Source organism: Marmota marmota, unplaced genomic scaffold (assembly GCF_001458135.2).
Source record: "Marmota marmota marmota unplaced genomic scaffold, marMar, whole genome shotgun sequence".
NCBI classification, from domain to species: domain Eukaryota; kingdom Metazoa; phylum Chordata; class Mammalia; order Rodentia; family Sciuridae; genus Marmota; species Marmota marmota.
Window position 1 is genome coordinate 1,459,245 of NW_025999894.1, and position 26,007 is coordinate 1,485,251.

General features: G+C 47.3%; 1 protein-coding gene across 1 annotated transcript in view; it reads left to right on the forward strand.

Moving 5' to 3' along the window:
• The first annotated feature begins 1,165 nt into the window (after positions 1 to 1,165).
• The window catches only part of Nt5m (5',3'-nucleotidase, mitochondrial), a 31,364-nt gene continuing 6,522 nt past the window's right edge, over positions 1,166 to 26,007 (forward strand). The window contains exons 1-3 of the mRNA XM_015503461.2: positions 1,166 to 1,639; positions 6,093 to 6,193; positions 18,445 to 18,505. Of these exons, the coding sequence (XP_015358947.1) occupies positions 1,370 to 1,639; positions 6,093 to 6,193; positions 18,445 to 18,505 (432 nt within the window). The 5' untranslated portion in view covers positions 1,166 to 1,369. The remainder of the gene's footprint in view (positions 1,640 to 6,092; positions 6,194 to 18,444; positions 18,506 to 26,007) is intronic.

Genomic DNA, 26,007 nt, shown 5'->3' on the forward strand with positions numbered 1-26,007 from the left:
TTTTGATTTGGGGGCCATTGCTAGGCTCAAGGATCACAGTTTCCTCCCCTGCTCTGGGGCCACTGCAATAAGGCAGTGGGAAGTGTCTCCTCTAAGGAAGGAGACCCATGACCCCTAGGCAATGTAGGGAGCTCCACACTTGGCACCAAAATTGTTAGAAACACCTAAGTGCAGCAAGAAATCAAATGCAGGGCTTGGGCTGTAGCTCAAGAGTGCTTGCCAGGCCTGTGTGGGGCATTGAGTTCGATTCTCAGCACCGCATCCAAATAAATAAATAGAATAAAGGTCCATTGACCACTAAAAATAAAAAATAAATCAAACACATGCTCAGAAGTAGGTGGGCAAGACAAACTTAACTTCTGCTAAAGAACTTACCTAGCAAGCGCACTTGGGCAGGCAGTTCAGCTGTTTTTATCTCTAATTCAATGCTCCCTCTTGCCCTGATTGGAGAAGGTGGGGTTAGTGATTGGATAGTTTTAAAACTGGGCTACAATTGGGCTAAAATTGGCTACAATGGTATCTTACAACCCAATTAAGGCTAAATACCATATTCTCAAAATGAACCACCGAACTTTCTAAACTCACACAGCATCACCCGGTGAAAGTCTTCCCTGACCACTCTGCCAATCTCACCCTTCTACATCACCCCATTACTGTGCTGTTTTCAAAGTTATTTGGTTTTGTAAAGAAAAAAAATGCAATTTATAACGTGATGCATACTATTTATTTATATGTTTACTTGAAAATACAAAGGTTGTTGACTCCGTGTTCTCATATCAGTCTTTCCCCAGACATTCACCAAATAAGCAGAGAGGCTTTCGAGGTGCGCAACAACCCGTTTTGGTTCTTTCACCCCATTGTCTATCTTCCCTTCTACAACCTAAGTTCCAGGATGGCTGGAACCTTGTCTGCCTGGTTCAGTCTCACACAGCAAGCGCTCGGGGTTCATGTCTAAGGACACAGGTCTCTTCCATTTGCATGCACAGCTCCTTCATCCTCTGCTGCTGCAGTGGGAAGAGCGAGCTCAGGCCGCTGCTGAGAAAGGATGCGAGTGGAGAATCCAGGCATGTGGACATCCAGCACCCAGAGCTGTCCCCGAAGCCACGCCCCTCAGGCTCCGCCTCCACAGGGCGGGCGGCCCTTTAAAGGGGCGGGGCCTCGTTGCCTGTTGGGGCGCGCACCTCGGTCTCGCTTCGAGGCTGGAGTCTGCGCGCTGGCGCCTGGTGCCCCGCGCCCCAGGTACCCTGTGCCCCGCAGCGCGCCGGGGGAGGCGGGGCTTCTCCTGCGCGGCGGGTATGTTTACCGGCCCGCACAGGCGGCGCGGTGCGGCTCGGGCACCTGCGCCCACGGCGGGCGGCCACGAGGGGCCATGATCCGGCTGGGCGGCTGGTGTGCGCTGCGGCCCCGCGGCGCGCCGGGCCCTGCGGAGCGGCGCCGGGCATCCGGCGGGCCGGCGGGCCGGGAAGGCGGCCGCGCCCTGCGGGTGCTGGTGGACATGGACGGCGTGCTGGCCGACTTCGAGGGCGGTTTCCTCAAGAAGTTCCGCGCGCGCTTCCCCGACCTGCCCTTCATCGCGCTGGAGGACCGGCGCGGCTTCTGGGTGTCGAAGCAATACGGCCTCCTGCGGCCGGGATTGAGCGTGAGCATCCCTTGCCTCGGTCCCCTCTGGGTGTCTCTCGGGTAGTCCTTCTTGCTCACCGCGGGCAGGGAAATCGAGGCTGCCTTCCCGGCCCTGGGCGGAGAGCTCCCTTTGGAGTCCAGCAGCCCGAGTGACCTTGCACGGGTCACCGCCGTAGCCTTGGGGTGGTCCTCTTGTAAAACAGGGTTCAGGGGAGGATGAGAGGGCAGCGCTTGAGCTGTCCTGCACCATTTATCTTTGCCTGTCACTGGGGTTTCTAACGATGATATACCTAAACACTCTATCTGCAGCCAATTTTTCAATTTTCGGTATATTTGGCTTCAGGTCGTTTGTTAATTAAAATTTTACCTATGACTTTAACAGGTGTCTTTACCCTTCTCTTTTGCCCTACTCCACGAAAGCATAGCTTGTGTGATATTGGAGGCTCAGAGGTTCAATAACCAGGGAGACCCATGGTTAAGGTGAGGTGGAATCCACCCCCTAGCCTGTCCCAAAATTCAGTGCCAAATACCTGTCCTGCTGAATACCTGAGCGCCCCCAAACTGTGCTCTGCCCCCTGAGTCCTTCATGGATAGATAGAAATATCCATACAGGGACCTTTGCAGAGAGCATAATTTGTAGATTTAAACTGTTTTGTGAAAGGAACAGAGGATTTTGCCATACACAAACTAAAAGAGGCTGGGAATTTTATAGCATCCCTTGATTAGCCACTTGGGGTCACTGCAGAGGGTTTGATGGTGAGGATAAAGAGCCCAAGTTCACTGCCTTATCTCTTCGAAGGTAGGCATTGTTATCTCCGTTTTGCTGATGAGGAAACTTGGCCAAGTCATCTGATGGTTAAGAGGCCCTGGCAGGATTCAAACTCCAGTCTGTCTGCCTGCTAGGCACATTTTAGCTTTTCCCTTCCAAAGTCCTGTCGCCTGTCCTGCCCTAACAATTGACATTTCTTTTGACTCCAACAAAGCATAATACAACAATTTGTTTTGTCCCACAATAATTTGGGGGAAAACAAGCACTAACTTGAAGTCCAGAGCTGCACTTCGCTCCTGCTGGGCCCTCCAGTTTCAGGGAGTAGTAGAAGCATTCCCACCTGCCAAGTGTGGGCATCCTGTACAGGGAAGGACCACAAAGGTGGAACAGCACACCTCCTCAGGATAGACCCAGCGCCTTACCATGGTGAAACACTGTGAAGGGGAAGGGTCTTCCTGAGGTTCAGGTGTCAGAGGAAGTTCTCAAGTACCATTTCTCTTTATTCACAGTGTCACCATAAGAGGGTGGGAAGTGGTCTCTCCACAGGCAAGGAGATCTCTGCTCAGACCTTCTAAGTTCTTGACATTTTGCAGAAAAGAATTTAAGGATGCATCAGGTTGTAGCAAAGAGGAAGAGCTGTATTAGAAAGTGAAAGATGAAGATGTGCATTCTCAGAGCAGACCATGGTCCGTTTTGAGTGAGAAGCACATTTTTGGGTCACAGGTTTTTTTCTTTTCTTTTTTAGTGGTAGGGAACGAACCCAGTAGAACTTTATCCCTGAGCTACAACCTAGTCCTTTTATTTTTATTATTTGTTTTTTGTTTTTTGTTGAGGCAGGCCCTCCTAAGTTGCCCAAGCCAGTCCTCTAACTCTCAGCCTCTTGAGTCCAAGATTACAGGCATCTACCCCTGCGCTTGGCTCATGGGCTTTTCTTTCAAAGGAAACTCTGTGGGGTGGACCTGGGAAGGTATGTGGGAATGGCATCTGTCTGGTGATTACAAGATGTTTAAGATGGTGTGATCTCCTGAAGTATTCAGGTTGTCATTATCTCTTCTTTCTAGATAACATTTGGAAGGTGCCTATATTGTAGGTTTCTTAAAATACATCTCCTTTTTTTCTTTATCTAATTGAAAAGTACATTGTGTAAGCTAATAGTGCTCATAAGCATTAAAACAAGGCAATTTTCATAGACGAGTGAATTTATGATAACTTTCAGATTTATCGATTTCTCAAGAATTTGGGGATGACAGGCCGGTAAGCACGACAGGTCTGGGGAATAAAGGTGTCAAGTCCTGTGATCATGGGGGTTTTATATTTAAAGTTGGAGTCTCTTTTTCCTTCTCTTCTGTTTCCTTTCAGCCTATCTTTTAATCTCTTTTGTATCCTACCTCAAAACCAGGACTTCCGAAGGTGAATTCCACAGAGCCTGGTACGCTGATCTCTCCTGGTACTGAGACCTCATTAAAAACTGAAAATCAAAGAACATACCCATGTCATTTCAGTGATGTTTGGTGTTCATTTGTAGATAGGTGACCGAGTATTGGAATTCAGGACACCTTATTTCCTCCCAAGAGTTTATGATGGCTGAACTAAGTCCATCCCCAACTCTGAAAAGCACAGTGGTTTTTCCTGCCCTTTTCACAGAGATCCAGGCTCAAGGTCTAAGGAGACAAATTCCTGTTTTCCAAGTACAGGGAGAAGGAGCAGCTCATGGGGGAAATAGGAGGTGCTCCAGGAGGAACCTGTGTTTGGATAAGGCACTTCTGCTTTGCAGAATAAAGTCCCTTAGTATCCAAATGGACTGTTCCAGGATCTCCCTTGGATATCAAAATCCACAAACGCTCAAGGGTCTTACATAAAATGGTGTAGTACTTACATGTAACCTACCCACTTTCCATATACTTTAAGTCACACTTAGATAACTTATAATGCCTGATACAATGTAAATAGTTGCTATCCTGCACTGTTTAGGGGAATAATGACAAGGAAAAATGTCTAGGCATATTTAGTATTGACGCAGTGTGTTTTTTTCCAAATGTTTTCCATCTGTGGTTGGTTGAGTCTGTTGCATGCAGAACCTGTGGATATGGAGGGCTGATTGCATTATCTGTGTTCCATTTGATCTTCACAGTATTCAGTTAGGTAAGCAGGGCAGAGACGGAAAGAAAAGCTCATTTTTAACAGACTTAGAATCTTAGACTGTTAGGACAGATGCACTGAGCCAGAGAGGGTTGACTAGTGGTTCCCAGAAAGTTAGTGTCAGGGAAGGGGTACTGAGAAACTGTCATTTCAACGTGAGACTTGGGTGCTGAGGTTAATGTATTTGTCACATCCTCATAAGAACCCTGTAAGAAAGGGGCGAGCTTCTGTCTTTATTCTAAGGATAGGAGAGAGGCTCATTTAGTGGAGGTGGTGAACCCAGGTCACATGGCAAGGGCCAGGGCTTTTGGACTTCATCCAGACTGTCTCCACATGAGTTCAAGTCCTGACAGAGTCACCCATAAGGGTCCTTGAACAAAATCTCCCTTATCTGTAAATTGGGGATAGCGATCCTTGGTTCTTGGGGATTGTGAGTATCAGACAAGAAGACATATTTCAGCAATAAGCGCACATTTACTTAGCCCTGTGTAATTCACAAGAATATTGCTTATATGATCTCTTACAGGAGAGGCACTTCTGAACTGCACACCTGGATTTAGGTTCTTGATTCTCAAGAGACTGAGATTTATCACTTTCCCCTTGCCTGGCCCCAGAAAAGATGCTGCCTTTTGAAAATTGGGTTTAGGCCTAATAGCAAAAGGTGGAAAGTTACTGACCTGGGAGTGAAGAGATGGATATTTTACTCCCAGTGAGGTCACTGTCTTGCTGTGTGACATCGGGTAGATATCTTCCCCATTCTGACCCTTGGTTTTCTCATATAAAATGAAGGTCTGGGGCTGGAGTTGTGGCTCAGTGGTAGAGTGCTCGCGTAGCACACGCGAGGCCCTGGGTTCGATTCTCAGCACCACATAAAAATAAATAAGGTACTGTATTCAGCTACAACTAAAAAATAAATATTTTAAAAAATAAAATAAAATGAAGGTCTGAATTTTTGCTTTCAAACTTTAAAAGCGGCAGAATATGTTTTTTTTTTTAAAGCTATTATTGGCACCTCAACACATAAAGAACATAAAAGCAGAACTGTTTTGGTTGGCAGGAGGAGCCTGGCACTCTCCTGACTTTTCACACTGCCTCCCTTCCCCTTGTCCCACCTGGCTCAGCTGTGCACTTCCAGGGTCTCTGAGTTTATCCAGCCCTCAAGTCTATGGACAGTTCTGCCATGACAAGACCTAGTCCTCTCTCCAGCCTCCACAGTACTTCATTCATTCATTCGAATCAAGTCTGTGGTTCGGGAAGGTTGACCTTAAGCCCCAGAGAGCCCCATGTGCCTCCCCACAGAGCTAACGTGGATCTATGGCCCTGACCCCTTAGCTGGTCCCTGCTGGATCTTAACAGAAGTCACATTCTTCCTGGAAGGGGGCCAGAGCACATGCACGTGCACACACACACACACTCCCTGTGCTTCCCCCAGGAAATATGTCCTTGGGGGTGTTTAGGGGCGAGGGGAAGGTGGAAATCCCCCTTCTTGTCCGCAACCCTTCCCAGGCGAGGGCAGCAAGGTGCCGAGGAGCCTGGAGGTAATCTGCTTCTCTTGACTTTTCAGGAGAAGGCCATCAGCATCTGGGAGTCTAAGAATTTCTTCTTTGAACTTGAGCCTCTGCCAGGGGCCGTGCAAGCTGTGAAGCAGATGGCCAGCCTACAAAAGTAAGTTTATCTTCCCACCCGGTGGGACCTCTACAGCGTGGGTCTGTACCTCCTCACCTTGTCACAGAATCTGGTAGAAACTGTTCTGGGTGCATGCTGCCGGCACCAGGGAATTCAGCAACAGCAAAGCCTGGCCCTGGCCTTCTGGGGCTTGTAGCCCAGTGAGAGCAGGCGTTGAGCAGAGAATCACACAGGAAAGACAGCTGCGTGCTATAGGGAGAAGGTTGAAGACGACCTCACTTGGAAAGAAAGGGTGGTTCAGGAAGAAGGAGAAATTTGAATAAGTAAAAAATGAGAGGTTTTGTGGGCTAAAGCCTCAGAACCATCAACACAGTCCACCAAAACCTGTCAGCAACTACGTAATGATGGGCTTCCCTGAGAACTTTTAAAAACACAACCTCATGGACATAGAATTCACATCCCATAAACAATTCAATTTAAAAAGTACAGTTCAGTGGGTTTTAGTACCTACACAAAGTTGTATAGCCACTGCTGCTATCAATATCAAACTTTTTCATCATCCCCAAAGAGAAACCCCATACCCAATCACCAGTCATTACCCATTCCCATCTTCCTCCTGTAGCCCCGGGCAACCACTAATTCACTTTGTGTCTTTGTAGATTCATCTGTTCTGTACATTTCATTTAAGTAGCATCATACAATGTGTGGTCTTTGGCGTATGACTTCTTTTACTTGGAATAATTTTTTCAAGATACATCCACGTTGTATCATATGTTACTACTTACTGACTTTTATGGCTCAGTAATATTCCATTCTATGGATAGATCACACTTTATCCATCAGCTCATGGATATTTGGGCTGTTTCCACCTTTTGGCTGTGTGGAGTAGTGATACTGTGAATATTCACGTAAGTATTTGCTTGAATACCTGTTTTCAGTTCTCTTGGGGATATACGTAAGAGCAGAATTATTGGGTCATAAGGTAATTCTGTGATTAATAGTCTTGAGGATCTACCAAACTGTTCCACGTAGCTGTGCATTTTGCATTCCCACTAGCAATGCGGAAAGGTTCCAGTTTGTCCACATCTTTGTAAATACATGTTATTGTCTTTTTTTATTTTAGTCAACACCCAGTGGGTGTGAATTGATATTGTGGTTTTAATTTGCGATTCCATGAAGGCTAATAATGTTGAATATATTTTCATGAACTTATTGGCCATTTTAATATTTTATTTGAAGAAATATTTATTCATATCCTTTGTTCTTTTTTTTTTTTCCAACTGAGTAATGAGTCTTTTGTGTGTGAGTGTGGTCCTGGGGATTGAACCCAGGTCCTTGCATGTGCTATGCAAGCACTTACCTTTGAGCTATATCCCCAGGCCTTTAAAACATTTTTTTTTTAATTAAAAAAAATTTTTTTGAGACACATTACCCAGGCTGGTCTCAAACTTACAATCTTCCTGGTCAGCCTCCCAAGTAGCTGTGTGCTACCACGCCTAGCTTAATTGCTCTCTTTTTAATTGTTTCACTTATAAGGTTCTCTATATATTTTAGATACAAGTCCCTTATCAGATATATGACTTACAGGCACGTCCTCTCATTCTGGGGACTGTTGTTTCACTTTCTTAACTGTGTCCTTTAAAACAGAAAGTTTTTCATTTCAAAGTGGTCCTATTTATTGATTTGTTTTCTTGTCACTTGTGTATTGGGGTCTTATCTAAGCAGCCATTGCCTAATCCAGAGTTACACGGATTTGCTGCTGTGTTTTCTTTAAGAATTTTAGTTTCTGCTATAACCGAAACAGGCCTGTAATCCATTTTAGGTTTTGTGTATGGTGTAAGGCAGGGATCCAACTTCATTCTTTATAATGTGGATATCCAGTTGTCCCAGAATCATTTGTTGAAAAGACTATTGTTTTACTTCTTTCAATGTTTTAAGGAAAAGATATTGAGTTTTTTTTTTAGTTGTAGATGGACACAATACCTTTATTTTATTTGTTTGTTTGTTTATTTTTTATATGGTACTGGGAACTGAACCCAGTGCCTCATGCATGCTAAGCAAGCTCTCTACCACTCTGAGCCACAACCCTGGCCCAAGATATTGAGTTTTCTTGGCACTCTTGTTTAAAATCTGAGCTTGAGTTATAGCTCCATGGTAGAGCACTTGCCTCCCATGTGCAAAGCCCTGAGTCCATTTCCCAGAAACACATACACACACACACACACACACACACACACACACCCCAGAATAAAGGAAAAGAAAATCAATTGACTGTAGTATGTAGATTTACTCCTAGATACAGATAATTTTTATTGCTTGAAGTTTGCTTGTTTCAGCAACCTGTATGACAAATCGAACATGAGGTATGATTTAGCCTTCATTGTGCCAAGTAAGTACCTCCAGAAATTGCCAATTTAAAAAATTCTACTGTGGGGGCTGGGGTGGTGGCTCAGTGGTAGAGCGCTCGCCTAGCATGTGCAAGGGTTCAATCCTCAGCACCACATAAAAATAGGTAAAATGGAAGTGTTGTGTCCAACTCCAACTAAAAAATAAATATTAAAAAAAAATTCTACTGGGATACGCAGGCATCAGAGAACCACAAAATGCTTAGAGTTTCAGTTGCATTGTAGATCTTATTTGTTCGGTAATTTATCTTTGGACTTGAGTCCAGGTCCTGCAGAGTAGTATATTTGATTGTGTTTTATACTATGATTGGTTTTTAGTGGTGTGTGGCAAGAGTTTGGAAAGGCAGAGAATGTGTGCCCAGTTGACCCTCCATATCTATGGGTTCATTGTTGCTAAACATGTACTAGGCCTATTGTGTTAGTCAGCTTTGCATTACTTTAACAAATTACTTGAGATAATCAGCTTAATAAGGAAAGAGGTTTATTTTGGTTCACAGTTTCAGAGGCTTCAGTCCATGGTCACCTGGCCTTGTTGCTTTGGGCCTGTGCTGATTCGGTACATGATGGTAGGAGCATGTAGCAGCGGAGACATGTTCACCTCATGGTGGCCAGGAAGCAAAGAGAGAGACCAGATGGGTTTGGGGTTCCAATATTCCCTTTAAGGGCATGCCCACGATGAGCTTACTTTCTTTCACTTTCATAGTGCCAGGCATTGGGGACTAAGTCTTTAGAGGACATTTAAGATCCAGATTATAATACCTATGACGGTTGCATCTGTGATGAACATGTACACATTTTTTTCTATGTGTCATTATTTTCTAAACAATAGCAACTATATCTGTAGCATTTGCATTGTTTTAGGTGTCAGAGGCAATCTAGAGATTATTGAAAGTATTCAGAGGTGTGCACAAGTTACATGCAAGTACTACGCCATTTTGTATGAGGAACTTGAACATTCCTGGATTTTGGTTCCTATGGTAGGCAGGGGTCTGGAAACAATCCCCCCCAGATGCTAAGGGATGACTGTATTAGCAGTTAGCTCTCAAGTCTCTCCTCACTGCCTGGGTCTGTGTGTCCTGGATACATGCACACAACCGTGTTCTGGGACACTGTGTCGCACAGTGTTTTAGAGCAAGGAACAGCAGCAGGACTGCCCAGGTCCTGGGTTCTAGAGAACATCTCTCAGGCATTGGGCAAGTTATTGAAATTTCCTGGGTCTGTTTCTTCCTCTGTAAAGTGAAGATAACGAGAAGTGCTCAGTGTAGTATGTGGCACACAGTAGGTACTCAGAAAAGTTAAGTTGTTGCTTTTGTTATTCTGGGAGATTTAGTAGGTATTGCCACAAGAAAAGCATTCTTCAGCGACACAGGATGGGGAACAGTGGATTAAGTAGGCTGCTTCATGCTTCACCATAGAACTTTCCAGAGTGTTTAACTGCCCAAGCGCATGGCAACACCTCATTGGGACAGGAGATAAGGCAACTTTTACCACCTGTAATCTAGCTTCGAAGACTTTTTATCACTGCTTACCTATTTTCACTTTCACAGAAACTGGGAAATGCAAAACTAGACCATACCCAGTGGTCCTTTACCTCCATCTGGGGGAATTTGGTGGAAGAGTCCCATGGTGACTCAGTGGCCAGAGTATGGACAGAGCACAAGGGTCTGGTCAGAAGCTGAGTGGGTACTGCATGACAGGTGCTGGAGCAGGCATACTGCAGAACAAGAGATATGGGAGGCCCAGCCACAGAGGCCAAGGTTTAACTGTTAATGTTGTGGATGATTATCAAACACTTGACATGGGCTTGCCCTCGAACCAGGTGCTTGAACTAGTGACACTAGTTAACAAGTTATTAGGAGGTAGATCTAAGAGCCTAGTAGTGGGCATGTGAAGGGAGTGTAGGAGTATAGGCAGGCCAGGGCTAGCACTCACCAGGAGAGGCTGTGACCTTGGAGCCGCCATCTTGAAGAATGAGAAGGGACCTGCCAGGTGAAGGAGGGGCAGTTAATTTCTTATAGGAGAGAAGGCAACTTTTACCACCTGTAATCTAGCTTTGAAGACTTTTTATCACTGCTTACCTATTTTCACTTTCACAGAAACTGGGAAATGCAAAACTAGACCATACCCAGTGGTCCTTTACCTCTATCTGGGGGAATTTGGTGGAAGAGTCCCATGGTGACTCAGTGGCTATGGAAGAGACCTGATTTCCCATCTGAGAGGCTCCCCCCAAACAGCTTCCTTGGCATGTTGACTGTTAATTACTCAGGAACATATAGGTCTTGTTTTGTGGTTCTGAGGATAGAACCCGGGACCTCCTACAGACCAGTCTATACCACTGAGTTACACTCCTATCCCAAAACATGGATCTAGTCTTTTACAAAAAAAGAACTCAGACAGTGTGGATGTACGGGAAGTGCCCTTTTGCTCTCCCTCCCTCTATACAGCCCTCTGGGTTCTACTCCTTTTGCCCTTGTGAAGATTGTGTTTTGTGTTGTGGGGGAGTACTGGATGGAAAACCCAGCATCTTGCACACGCTAGGCAAGTGCCTTACTGCTGAGCTGGTTCCAGCCTTTCTGTTGCCCAGGTTAGCCTCCAACTTGCAATCCTCTTGCCTCAGCCTCCACAGTTGCTGGGATTATAGGCATCTACCATTACACACCAGCAAGAATTTGGAGTGCACACTCCCAAGCCTTTTAACATGCACAACGTATATACAAGTTTACATATAGATGTATGAATTTAAATGACCCACCAGCAGCCAGAATGAGCTGTTTTTTAAACTAAATTCTGGTGATGTTAATTCCCAGCTGAAAACTCGGCTGGCTTCACGTTGCACTAAAATCTCCATTACTCTGGGCACGCACTCCAATCTGAAACGGTTATATCTGTGTTTGTCCTTTTCTCTTTCGGGTGACATCTCCCTGAGGTCAGGGATTGTCTTGGTTCTGGCTCTATTCTCAGTCCACAGAATGATATCTGGTACTTAGCATGTACCCCAAATGTTTGCTGAATGAATAACTCTAGTGTATGTATTCACAAAGTTCTTAGGTTTTTTGGAAAAACATGGATGCCTCGAGGGGCCCAGTGGAAGAAAACATGCTTAACATGAGTGAGGTCCTGGGTTCAGTCCCTAGCACCGGTAACACAAAATAAATATGTGGAGTTGAGGATGGTGGTGTATGCCTGCAGTCCCAGCTAATCGGGAGACTGAGGCAGGAGGATTGCTGGAGTTGAGGGTTGTGGCCCAGACTCAACAACATAGTGAGGCCCTATTTAAAAATAAAAAAAGTGGATAAGATCTTTGTGTTGTTCTGTAAGCTCTCTCCTTTTTACTTAACAATATCTCAGAAATATTTTAATGTCAGTACTGTAGCACTACCTTATTCTTTTAAAGTTGCTTTTCCCTTTTTCTCTTTAATAGAGACAGGGGTCTCGCTATGTTGCCCAGGCTGGCCTCAAACTCCTGGGCTCAGTCTTCTGAGTAGCTGGGACTACAGGTGTGTGCCACTGCATCGGTGACCTTGATTCTCTGACTATCACCTAGTATTCTACAGGATGGATGTAACATAGTTCGTGTAAGGGTTACCATGTGGCTGTTTCTCATTCATTCATATGTTTCAGAGCTGCAGTGAGTCTGGTGTATGTATGCAGTTGTGGACTAGTTGGATCAAAGCCACGTGTTTTTGAATTTTAATAAGTATCTCATGATACAAGTTTCCTTTTGAGTAGATGTTCTTCCTTAACATCTAGCACAGAATACATGCTCTACTGTGTCTTTTTTTTCTCATTTGAAAGACCCTCATTGGACATGGTGGTGCATGCCTGTAATCTCAGCAGCTCAGGAGGCTGAGTCAGGAAGGTAGCAAGTTCAAACCCAGTCTCAGCAACTTAGGCCCTAAGCAACTTAGTGAGACCCTGTTTCAAAATAAAAAATGAAGTGTTGAGAATATAGCTCAGTAGTTAAGTGCCCCTGGGGTTCAATCCCTGGTAGCAAAAAAAAAAAAAAATAGTCCTCAATCAGTATTGTCATTAAAAGGAGCATTTGACATGCAAAAATAGCCAAAAATTATTTTGAGTCAGTGCTGGTACATATGAGTCATATCTAAATCTCCCTAGTGCTAAGACTACTATGCATTTCAAAATATATTAAATAAAAGCAAAACTTAGGATGTCAAAGCAATGTCTATCTTTGGAGGTGATTGTAACTGGCTTCTGAGATTATTCTTAAAGGAAGGCTGAAAGGTTTTCACAGAAAAAAAATATAGCTAACTGTTAACTTGGAAAATTAAAATATATAATAAAAAGTCATTTATAATCTCACCGTTTTTGAAACAAGCACTTTTTAATGTTTTGGTGGTTTTGTTTGAGTTTTCTATATATATTTTCCATATTTTTATTGTATGATACACCCTCCAAGTATGTTTTTAGCAGTACAGGTGATTCAACTTATGATAGTTTGACTTAGGATTTTAGACTTTACAGGGGTAAAAACAGAGATTCACAGTCAATGGAAATGACATGAATTTTTGAATGTGGATCTTTTCGTGGCTGGTGATATGTGGTCCAATCTTCTCTTGTTTTAAAAAAATTTTTTTTTTAGTTGTAGATGGACATGATACCTTTTTTTTTTGCTTATTTATTTTTTTTATGTGGTGCTGAGGATAAAAGCCAGTGCCTCACATAGGTTAGGCAAGCACCCGACCACTGAGTTGTACCCCAGCCCCCTAGTCCTTTCTCTTGATGCTGGGCAGCAGCAGTGAGCCACAGCTCTGTCAGCCTAATCACAGGGGGGATCGACGAGCGTACCTCAGTGGACTGTGTCGCTGAGCTAGGATCTTCAGAAGACTAGGTGGATCCAGGGCATTTTCAACTGTTTATAACGGGTATATTGGGACATAACCTCATCACAATCCAGGAGGATTGGTATTTGTCAAAACAAGTATTTGACCTCATCGAGGACTTCTAAAGGACACACCACTCATTTGGAGACGTAAATGTCTAAACCCTCAATTTGAGCATGACACCTGTTACTCCACCGTGGAGCCTGGAATAAGAGGCAGTTTATTCCCTAGACAGACACATTTTTAATGACTTGGTATCTGCCTCACTGTGTGTCATGGCACCAGCACTGGGGATGTGTTAGTGGATAAGACCCCTAAGGTCTCAGGCCTCAGGGAGTTCACATCACAGTGGCGAGACGGCAGCGTGAACCACGGCAAGTGCAATTTCAGATTGCCATGAGCTGTGTGAAGGAAATCAACAAGGCCATGTGCTGGAGAGTAAATGGGGAAGGGGCTGCTTCTGGTGGGGTGGGAAGGAGACTGAGCAAAGAGTGCTGTGACCTGGCACAGGTTTTAAAATTGTGGGTCTGGGGCAACAAAAGTGGATAGACATTTCTCCAGAGAAGATTTCCAGAGAGCCAGTAAGTACACAGAATCGTGCTTAGTGACACTCATTATCAGGAGAACGCAAGTTAGAGCCACAGTGACGTCTGAGGGTGTAGCTCAGTGATAGAGCATTGCCTAGCATGCACAGAGCCTTGGACTCAGTCCCCAGCACTGCAGAAACAGAAACCAAACAACCTGAGACCCACAGTGAGGTGTCACTTCATACCCACTAAGGAGAGACGATGGTACCAGTTGTGGGAGAGGACGTGGAAAACTCGGAACCCTCATATTTTGTGGGTGGAAATGTAAAATGCGCAGCTACTGTGCAAAAACAGTTTGGCAAACCGTCTCTTAACACATTAAGTGCAGGATTACCATATGAGCCTGTGATTCCACTCCTGGGTAAATACCCAAGAGCAGTGAAACTGTTCGTGCAGAACTGTACACAAATGTTCACAGTAGTGCTCTTTGTAATATCTAAAAGAAGCAATCCATGTGCCCATCAGTGGGTGAATAGACTAACTAAACATGGTATATCCATAAATGGAATATTATTCAGTTATAAAAATGAATGAAGTTCTAATTCATGCTGTAACACGGAGCAACCTTAAAACATGCTAAGAGAAGGAAGAACATTCATTGTGTGATTCCACTTATATGAAATGTCCCAGGTTGGCAAATCCTTAGAGACAAAGCAGGGGGCCGGGAGGAGGGAATGGGAGGTGACTGTTTAATTTGACGTAAGGTTTATTTGTGCAGTGATCAGAATATCCTAGAAATTAGACTGTGGTGATGGTTGTGAAACTCTGTAAATACACTAAAATTCATTTAGCTATTTTCTTAAAGTGGGTAAGTGTTATGATATAGGAATTATATTCTTAATAAAGCTTTAAAAAATCAGTTTGTTTAATTTTGAAAAACTTACAATCTTTGGACACATTTTTAACAGCATGGATAAATATCAGAACAATTGTACTGGATGAAAGAAGCCAGATTTTTAAAAAAGAATGATCCTCAATGTTTCCACTTCCATAAAATTCTAGAAAAATCCCATATGATCTGCAGCTGTAGGCTGTTGGGGGTTGCATGGGCCCAGGGGTGGGCGGGGCAGGTGGGAGAGATGACAAAGGGAAAAATGCTCAGGGTGCAGGGTGTGTTTATTACCCTGATAGTGGTGTCCTGTGTTTCGTGGGTGTGTACGTGTGCCACAACTTATCAAATTGTGCCCTTTTAATACGTGCAGTTTACTGCATGTCAATTATACCTCAATAAAACTGTCTAAAAATAGTCAAGTCAGGTGTGGCGAGAGGTGTGCTGGTAGTTCCAGGCGTCCAAGGAGGGAGGATCACTTGAACCCCGGTCAAGGTCAGCCGGGGCAGTATAGCGAAAATCCATCTCAAAAAAAGAAAAAGAAAAAAAAAAGTCATTCTGGATGTGAGGTGGAGAATGATCTGGAAAGGTCAGAATTGGAAATTGAGGGACTAGCCAGTGTTTACAGCAGCTCACTGGGGAGAGGGTGCTTTGGCCTGGGTGCTTGACAGCCATGGAGAGAAGCTGTTGGGCTGAAACCCATGTGGGTAAGCCCAGAGGACTTGGCGATGGTTATAATACTGGGGGTGCAAGAAAGGTAGGAAAAAGTGGTGATTTTCAGGGTTTTTCTTTAGCATATGTGTATACCAATACAGTGCCATTTATTTTAGTGCTGTTAGCTAGAGGAATACCAGGGAAGGGACAGATTTGGGAGGTGGGGGGAAATCCCACGTTTACTTTGGAACTGCCAATTTTGAGATGCATGGTGTCCAGGTGGGGGGCTGTTTAATAGTCCAGAAGGACTGGAAGCTGGTGCGGGGAGAGCCTGGGAGGTGCCAGCATACAGGTGGCATTAAAGCTGCAGGCCTGGAGGATACTGGGAGCTGGTGGAGAGCCCCAAGGGAGGCCCCAGGGGGAGCCAGTGTGGCAGGAGCACCCCGGAGAGCTGGCAGAGGTGGGGTAGAATGCTGGTGAGGGAGGCGAAGGGTGTGCAATGTGCCATGCACGGGGGACTCAAGGGTGCTTGATGACAGCGACCACTTTCTATGGAGTGGAGGGATTGACCTAAGGCTGGAGTGGGTCGCAGCAGGGGCAGGAGGTGAGGACGTTTGAGGCTGCAGCAAAGCAGGGCGCTGGGTCTGTTACGCGCCAAGGGAGCGGATGCGGTAACTGGAGGGAGGATGCGGGCCAAGGTTTAGGTTTCACAGATGGTTCAGTTAGGAGTTTTGACTTGACAGTGGCGCAAAAGCAAGATCCATCCATTCAGTAGAAACCATAGTGCAGCGGGCGTATTAAGAGTAGGGTGTGGTAGCGTGGGTGTATCAAATGCATTCTCTACTGAGGTTTTCAACTTGTCATGGGCCTGTCAGGATGTAACCTTGTGGTAAGTCAAGGAGGTTAAGGAGGAGGTTCCAGAATATGTTTGATTGAGAAGGAGAAACTGAAGAGGAGGAGAGAAAGGGGGGATGTTACAGGGACAAAGTCTTTGTGAAGATGAGGCTAGAGTTCAGGGTTGAGGGGGCTGGTGAGAGGAGGGAGGGTGGGTGAGAAGTGAAGCGGGCGTCCTCGGTCGGTGAGGAGGTTAGGAACAGGGAAAAGTGAGTCTAGCCATGCTGGGAGCTTTGCCCCATGATGGCTCCAGAGGAAGACTGCCATCAGCTGGAGTGCTCAGTGGAGCTGTTTCAACAGTGTTTTTTTTTTTCCTCCAGCAACCTTCAGTTGCTTGGATGCTGGTGTTAGAAGTTGGACAGCTGGATTCTTTCAGAGTTTGGCAAAACAGATCTCAGTGGAGCAAGAGAAACACAAGCAGAGAGATCGTAGAGATGGGCCTCAGAGTGCAAGCAGGGAAGAGGAGAGGACACCGAGCTGACAGTGAGGGATCATGCAGAAATGGTGGGCCACAGCGGGTGGTCTGTCTTGTCGAGTCTGAAGAGCCGGGCTCGGGCTGTTAGTGTATATTTTCCAGAAACATCGAGAGAGAGTGGTGACCAGAAAGGCCAAGTGTGAGACCGAGGTGTTGGCTGAAGCGAGTCTGCGCTGTAGGCAGTGATGGGCAGGAGAGAGGTTGGGTGGGGGAGGTAGCTGGTGGTGAGAAGGGTTGGGCACCACCGAAAGGCAAGCTGCTGGATTTGCACGTGTGTGTGTTTGTGTGTGTGCATGCGCGTGGGCGTGTGCAGGGTCACTGAGGATGATGACAGAGTAGGGGGAGAGGGGCTCGGGAGGAACGGGGAGGACAGTATCTGGCAAGTGGCAGGTGACGGGGTAGGCAGGACCACCAGGGCGTGAGGCCATTTGACACAGGCTGCAGGAGTCAGGGGTTTGGAAGGAGTGATGGGGAAGAGGGAAGACACTCTCCTCACCTCCCCCTGTGGAGTTAAGGAGAAGCCAGCCCTCACTCAGGCCTGCAGGGGAGGCAGGACAGCTCCCACAGAGGCCGGAGGTGAGAGCCAAAGGGCAGAGACTGAGTGTTCGGTATCCTAGCAGGTGTGAGGGGACAGCCAGGTTGGCAGAGGGAGTGCCAAGAATCAAGGAGATTGCAGGTAATGAGAGGAAAGTGGCAGGTTTACACGGGACGCCCAGGGGACTAATTTGCCAAAGAGAAAAGAGTTGAGAAAAGTCCCCACAGCTCAGTCTGATGAGCCTGCAGGTGCAGGTGCAGGTGCCAGCGACGAATGTCAACTCTATGAGGATGTTTGGGATCAGATGGCCCAGGTGGGCCCCTTGGGGTGTAGGGAGGAGGAGGTACCTGGAAGGCCCTTCCGGGTCAGTGTCAGCCCCTGTGAATTCAGCTCAGAACAGTGACCATGGGAAGGGTGTTCCTTGTGTAGAGCCCCCATCTGTCTTGACATGTTGACAGCTCAGTGCAGGTAGAGCTGGGTTCCCCACCCACGTAACAGGACCAGAGAACTTGCAGGTGCTCTTGGAGTTCTTCCCGGGACATTGCTTATTCTTTTGCATTGCACGAGGCCCCAGTTCTCCCTCAAGCAACTGTGGGTTCTGCATCTTTGAGCGTGTGTGTGTGCACACGTGTGCTGGGGATGGGTCCTGAATCCCGAGGATGCAAAGCGCGCGCACTGCCCCTGAGCCTCACTCCCAGCTCTCTCTGGCCTTTTCCTGCTGTCCCTGTGGCCACATGCCTCTCTGTTTCTCCTTATGCAGATTTCAGACGTAGCGCCTGATTGGGGTGGCTAAGCTTTTGAGTCCTGTCCAGCAAAAATTGCCGGGAGTCAGAAGCCTGTCCCCGAGCTTGTGGGGACAAGTGGCCAAAGTAGGGTCACTGGTGGCTTCCCGGAGCTATCAGGTGGGGCCAGAAACACAAGCTGATGTCTCTTGTGTGGATCCGTGTGGATCCATGCGGATGCAGGACTCGGAGCTGACAGTAGAGGAGTCAGAGGTCAGAGGGTCCAGTCAGAGGTCAGAGGGTCCAGGTACAGGGCCACGGGCTCACTGTCCTTTCTCTTCTTGACAGCACCGATGTCTTCATCTGCACAAGCCCCATCAAGATGTTCAAGTACTGTCCTTATGAGAAGGTAAGGCGTGCGTCTCATTCTGGATGGGCCCTTTGCCTGGGTGTCGGGCAGGACTGCCAGATGGGCACGTCCCCTAGGAAGGGTGGCAGACTCTTGTGGTGCCGGGTCCCCAGTCTGTGCTCCCTGCTTCTGTGCCAGTGACTCCTGCTCCCCCAGCCTTCTCCAGCACCAGCCTGAGATTCCGTACCGTGCTCTGGGTGGGGCCTCACCTCCACGTGGAGTGGGCGGGAAGGTGTCCAGCCAATGGGCAGCATCATTTGTGAGGCCTATGAAGGAGGTGATGCGGGGGAGAACCATTATCTGGGGAGGGTTGCAGGCTCGGGACCTTTGTATAAGAAGAATCTGACAGAGGGGAAATGGCTCAAGTTTGTTTTGCTATGCACTCACTCTTTTATCCTTAATTGAAGAGATAATTAAATGAAATGGAGATTTTTCTGGAAATTGGGAAGCTGCAGGTGCTGAGCCCCGAGGAAAGCTCTGTTGCCCGGGAGGAGGGTGCTGGTGCCAGGATGGGGGTGCATGGGGAGATGCAGGGTCTGACTCTGCCCTGGTGTCTGTGTGGTATCTCCCCACAAGGAGGCTGGATTTCCAGCCCACACCTCCCCCTGTCTAGGGCCCTCGGACCCTCAGGCACAAGTTCTGAGCATCTCTATAGTCTCCCGCTCCATATCAGAAACTGCCTTGGCACAATCAGCCAATATTAAGCACCTTGTATTCCTCAGTGGGAAGGGGGCTCAGGCTTACTGAGTAGTTACTCCAGCATGATATGACCGTTCGGTGCCCACATCCTCTCAATATTCCACTTGAGGGTAAAGCATTCTTTACCCTGACCCCTCTTTGAACATTTTGGGGGCACAAGTTTAGTTAAGCCCAGGAGAGAGGTGTCCCACAATTGGTGGGCATGGATGAGGGGTGAAGGCTGGGGCCACTCTTTCTAATAGAGCAGAAACCCCCAAGAAAGGTCCTTGCACCTGCGACTTCATAGAAATTGACATTTTTCAGCCCCACACCAGACCTTCTGAGTAGCATTGTGGTCGGTGTTCCCAGCCTGCCAGGTGGCTCTGACCCACCCCTAAGCTTGAGAAGTAGGGCTGATGCTTCCACTGTGGTAGCACTGGGTGGTCAGGGTTGTTGCCAGCGCCGTCATCCCTTGGTAGCCTTGGGGGGTCTGGCTCTAGGAGTCCCCACCATGAAAGTCTGCACGAGTCCAGGTCCCTTGTGTGGAGTGGCTTTGTATTTGCACATAACCCGTGCACACCCCTGTACCGTGAACCATCTTTCACTTACTCAGTATCTGATGCAGTCGTGAATACTGTGAGGCTGTGTCGTTGGGAGTGACAGGGAAACCCAGTGCTGTTCAGTGCCGACAGTTGTTTTCCTGAATATTTCTGATCTGTGGTTGGCTGAATCCACAGATGTGAAAGACTGTAGAGGACATACTGAGTTTATAGGAGAAAGATTGCTAAATGGCTTTCATTCAGCCATCCCTGTGGATTTATAACTCATTTGGGGGTCAGTCTGTCTGCCTGCCTTGGAGGGCTGGAAGTGGGGTCCATCTGATACCTTCCTCCTCTCACCCCGTGCTGTGTTCTGTGTCCTGTGAATTCTGTTCCTCAAAAAGAAGCCGACATCCGTCTGTTGCTCCCTTTCCATTGTTGCCACCTTAGAATTTCTGCCCAGGACTCCTAATGTCACTCTTAATGTCACCTAACCTTCTGGCATATGTCAGTTCTACTCAGAGCGGATGAGGACTTTCATAAGATGGACCAAATCAACTCCATCTTAATGGTTTGCCTTTGAAAAATACGTACACACACTCCTGGGCCTGGCCTTCCAGCCTGCCCGCGTCCTCCATCCACCGCGCTCCCCACCCTCCTTTCCTGGAAGCGACCCTCGGCTGGAGTGTTGGCCCCCACCAGGCGTCCTCTGCTCCGGGTCCCCCCACATTCCCCACCATATCTAAGACACGTTCTTTCTCCACCTTGTTGGGTTTCTCAGCCCTTGTTTCCTACAGGACTCTTAGCACCATTTGGATTGGCTTTAGTCCTTGTCTCTAGGTTGTTATTTGTCGTCTCCCACCAGCCTGAGATCCACAAGGGTAGTGGCAGTGACCGTCCAGCTGACTGTTGATCCCAGCCCTCAGTGCAGGGCCAGGCGCCCTGGGCACTTGGCCTTTTTTTGTTGGATGAACAGACCCATTTGTCCAGTGGAGAGCTATCAGACGCCATTTCCTCCGGGCCTTTAATTGGCCAGGCACCCTCCTTTCATCATCACTCCTAAGGCTCAGAGCGGCTCCCCGTGAAACAGGAAAACCTTTCTGATTTGAAGAGATGGAGGCTCAGAGAGGAAGGTGAGGCAGCCCATTTACTGGGCCTAACAATCACACAGCCAGCGGGGCCTGTTCCACATCTGTCCATCTCCCCAGCTGTGCCCTGAGCCGCCTTCTCCTGCAGAGACGAGTCCTCCTTGGAGAGGAACAGGTGTCGATTCAGACCCCTGAGTCTCAAGCGGCATCACAGCCTTCCTCTGAACAAAAGGAGGTGATGAGAAGGGTGTTGGTTTATCTCAGAGCATCAAAGGGGAGCCTCAGAAAGCAGACCTCAGGCAGCAGGGGCCCAAACCTGCAGACAGGCCGCCCAGGACAGGTGCTTCCAGACGCTGGAGCACCTGTGGACACTGGGGAGCAAAAACCAAGAGGGGAGCCAGTGGAGTTGGAAGGTCTTGGGAGCATCCTGATTGTCCTATTAGGTTGTCTCTGATGGCAGAGGGGCAGCGTCCCAGAGAAAAGCAGGGGGTCGGTGCCAGAAAAAGGGGCACAGTGATGGCAGATGTATGTCCTGTCCCAAATACACAAGAGAAAAAGCTCCCAAAACCCACATCTAACAGTGTCCCTATCTCCCGCCACCTAGAGATGGGGACGCTGTTATCATTTTAATATTTCTTTCAAGTTTTACTTTTATGCCTATAAATATAATTGTATATTTTAATAAAACCTAAATCTGTTCTAACTTTACATTCCTTTTCTGCTTAGTATTGTAATTTTAGCTTTTTCAATGCCATCAAACGCTGTTCTTCAGAAACACGATTGTTCATGTCTAAAGATGCCTTGTAAATAAGCTTTGTATTATTGTACTTTTTTTTTGGGGGGGGGGGTGCTGGGGATTGAACCCAGGGCCTTATGCATGTGAGGCAAGCACTCTACCCACTGAGCTATATACCCAGCCCTATTATTGTGCTCTTAAGAGTAAATTACAAGAAGTAGTGTGAGCACATCAACAAGGAGGGGCAGGGCTCTGGTGTGTCTTTCGCAGCAGTTCTGTTCCCACTGCACCAGCAGCAGGCAGAGCCCTCCCACTTCCCACCTGGGTGGGCGCAGGCTGGACCACACAGGGTCAGTTGGTTAAGAGGAAATGGGATGATGGACGAAGATAAGAAGGTAGAAAAATGCGCAGCATGTTTGAGGAACTCTAGGTGAATTTTGTCAGCCCAGCAGCTAGAGGGACTGGCTAGAGGGACAAGGCGGGTTGGGGCCAGGCTAAGTGCTTTAACTTACCCAGGCTCCAACCATCTGAGATGAAAATAGCTTCTACCACCTACTTGTCCCCCGTGTCCCTAGATGGACCCTTCTCCTTGTGGCTGGCTGTGGCTGAAGGAGATGTGAGTGACTGATTCCTCTGTACCATGCCTGGGGCTGGCATTAAAGGGGCTACAGGCTGGTTCAGGATATGTGTGCTCAGGACGGATGTATGTAGCACCTTCTTGGCAGCCCTGGTCTGGGCTCAGACCTCCCACCAGTCACGGACGGTGGCCTTGTCCACTGCAACAGGATCGCCTTTAGCATCGTATGTGTGAATATTTCTCCACGATCGATTTCCTCTGGAGTTATCATCACAAGGGGGAAAACTAACTGCCGTGAGTTCCCTGGGAGTCACAGAGAGGCTACATTCAGGCCATCAGCAGATAACAGCAGAGGGTGCTGAGATGGCAGTCCGCACCCGCCTTCCCTGTAACCACCAGTGTCACCTTCAGAGTACCCCGCAGAGCAGGGGCTGTTCTCATCCCTGTTGAGATGAGGAAGCTGAGGCCCGTGGCCAAGGTCAGCAGCAGGAAGGCAGCGAGCTGGGTGCAGAGCCAGAGCTCTGCCCCCCACCCCACCCCACCGTGTCACCCACCTTCTTGAGCTCTGTCCCCCGTGTCACCCACCTTCTTGAGCTCCACTGAACTGGAACTGAAGTAGCATGATTTTCCTCCCCTCCACGGCAAGCGCCTTGTGCATAGCCATGACATTTGATACTGACTTTTTCTAGCTCAACAAGGCAAGTAATCACACGCCAAATTAAGAGAGGTGCTGGGGTGTGAAGCAGAGCGTGTTCTTGTCATTGGAAGGTCGGTTCCCAGATGATGTGTCTGCCGGAATCTACTCTGGTTTTAAGAACAAACGTTTGGTGGAGTTCTTGCCTTGCACATGCAAGGCCCTGGGTTCGAGCCCCAGCACCACAACTAAACAAATAAGTTAAATACTCCACATAATTAGATCTCTTCATTTAACCTCAAAATAGAGATTTAGGCCACTTTTTGAACTTAGGGAGATAATGATTGGGCCTGGGGTGTACTCCGTGGGAGCATGTTTGATGAGCATCAAGAGGCCCTGGGTTCCATCCCCAGCACCACACACAGTGAAAGACATAAATTAAATGACATTTTAAACCACATTGTCCAGCTGCTCCCAGCACGTGGGCCTCTGGTAAGACTTACACTGAAAGGCTCAGCACTTTGTCTTGCCGTGCTGTGACAACCACATTGCTTGCATTCCAGAAGCTTCGCCTGGTGAGGCTGCCCCACCCTCCACCCCGATAGCCTCACGTGGGAGCTCATGGTGTGTTTTTTTAGTCCACACCAGCTCTCTTGTCCATTTGCTTTTTTTTTTTTTGCTGATATAACAAAAAGCCTGAGACTGGGTGCTTTATAAAGAAAAGAGGTTTATTTTGGCCTTCCTATTTCTGAAGGCCAGGGAGTCCAAGTTCAGGGCACCAGCATCTGCTTGATATCTGGTGAGGGCCTCATGTGGCTTCAATTCATGGGGGGAAAACAGGTACTTATAAAAGAAGCAAAGCATGAGGGGTGGCCTCAATTTTAACAGTCTACTCACGAGGTATCCATTCCAGCCCCGTGAGGTCAAGAACTCACTGGCCCTGGGAGACGCATCACGGGGTTCACGAGACCTCTGCACCCCACAGGCCAAACCCACCATCAGGAGGGGGGCCCACCTCCAACACCACCGTACTGAGGAAGTGTACCTCACCATGAGCTTTCCTGGGAACAGACCATATCCAAGCCACAGCCCCAGTGTCCACATGACAGATATGGGGTTTTGTTTTGGGGTGAAAAGATGTTGGTGATGGTCCCATAACATCGCAGACCTGCTAAAAACCCTTGAAATGCACACTAACATGGCTGTATTTTATGGCATGTGACTTAGGTCTCAAAAATGACTTTTCAAGGTGAGATAAAAAGAAGCAGCTTTTTTTTTTTCCTAACATAAAAGACTAAAAGAACTGCAGGGTGAAATAGACAAATTCTCAATTATTGCCAGAAGTTTTAATCTCTCTCTTACTAATAACAGGTAGAACAAATAGACAAGAAATCAGAAAGGATCTAGGATCTTTGAATAGCACCCACCACACACCACCTTGACCTAGCTGATGTTCTTGGAGTACTCCAAATGGCTCTCGTAGAGCAACACTGAACCTTTATCAACATCGGCCACATTTTGACACGGTGGATATGCTGAAATCATCAAATTGGACACTTTAAGTATGTGGATTTTATGGCATGTGAATTACATATTAAAAAATTGTTCAGATGGCTAAAGATTTTAAAACTAACCCTGTTCTTCCGATCCGGTCTTGTAATTTTATCATGGATTGGGGACAAAAGTGTATGATACTTTTAGAGCGCCCTAGGTCAAGCCCGCTATCTCGAGGTCATGTCAGCTGCGACCGCCCGTCCACCCTGACTTGGGGCCTGCCCTGAGGTCTGCTCATCTGAGTGCGGTTTCAGCAAGGGGCAGGTCTGGCTTGGAGATCTCTGTTTTTGAGCTTTGGGTTTGATCCTGAGCCTGGGAGCCATGCGGCTTGTGGAGTGTGGGGGTGGAGGGGCGGTAGCTGTCTATCCCTCTGCCTTCTCTCAGCACCATCCTCTTTGGCATCCCTCCACCCCCACACACACAACCCCACCTGCCCCTGTCTTCAGGATCACTGAACTCCTGGTTCTGAAGATGGAGGTCCTCCTGGCTGCACCTCGGGCCTAGGAGAGAAGGCCTCCCCAGTTAGCCCTACAGGCAATTAATTCTTCAGCCACAGGTAGTTTTAGATTCTGCTTCTGACATTTGTTCCTGATTCTGGTTTAGAAATGAAGATGCCGTTTTATACTTGGGTTGACTTTATGTATTCGGCCGGGCTGAGCTGCTTTTATCCCCAGTCTTTTTTTTTTTTTTTAGGAACTAAAATGATTTAGAGCAACAGTGAGAAGCCCTTGTATTTCCAAAGTGGCAGCTAACAGACCTAAAGGAGGACTCCTGTCCCAGTGTTCCCTGTGCTCAGAGGTGCCCCATGTGTGAGGTGCATGTGTTAGAGCTGACACACCACGCTGGGCACCTCCTTATTCCCCAGCGTCCATAGTCAACATTGGGGTTTACTCTGGGTGTTTGTTATGGTTTGGATTTTAAGTGGCCCCCAAAGGCTCCTGCATTGAACACTTGGTCCCTAGCTGATAGCACTGTTGGGAGGTGGGGCCTCCTGAGAGGAAGCTAGGTCACCGGACACAATCTTTCTTTCTTTCTTTTTGAAAGAAAGAAAGCCTTTTTTTTTTTTTTTTGTATTTTATGTAGAGATAGGGTCTCGCTAAATTGCTGAGGCTGGCTTTGAACTAGTGATCCTCCTGCCTCAGCCTCCAGAGCCTCTAGGATTACAGGTGTGGGCACAATGTTTCTGGAAGGGAATATTGAGACCTTGGCCCCTTTTCCTTCTTTTCTTTGCTTTGCTTCCTGGCTGCCATGACAGGACAGCTTGGCCCCATCCTGTGTCCCCTGCTGTGATGCTCTGCCTCACCAGAGGCCCACAGCATTGGGTCCAAGCAACATGGACGGAAGCCTCTGAAACCAGGAGCCCAAATAAATCTTTCCTCCTGTTAAGCTGACTTTCTCAGAGATCATGTCACAGTGACAGCTGACCCACAGGGCTGTGCCTTTCGTGGGGTTGAGAGTGGGGAATGCTGTGCATGCGTGAGGGTAGATGAGTTTGGGAAGTCTCTGTACCTTCTTCCATGAACCTAAGACCACTCTAAAAAGTAAAACCTAAGGGCTGTGGCTCAGGTAGAGCACTTGCCTAGCACGTGTGAGGCACGGGGTTCGACCCTCAGCACCACATTAAAAGAAAAAAAAGTAAACTAATAAAATAGAGTTTTTAAAAAGTTGTGGGTTTTTTTTTTTTTTTTTTTTAATC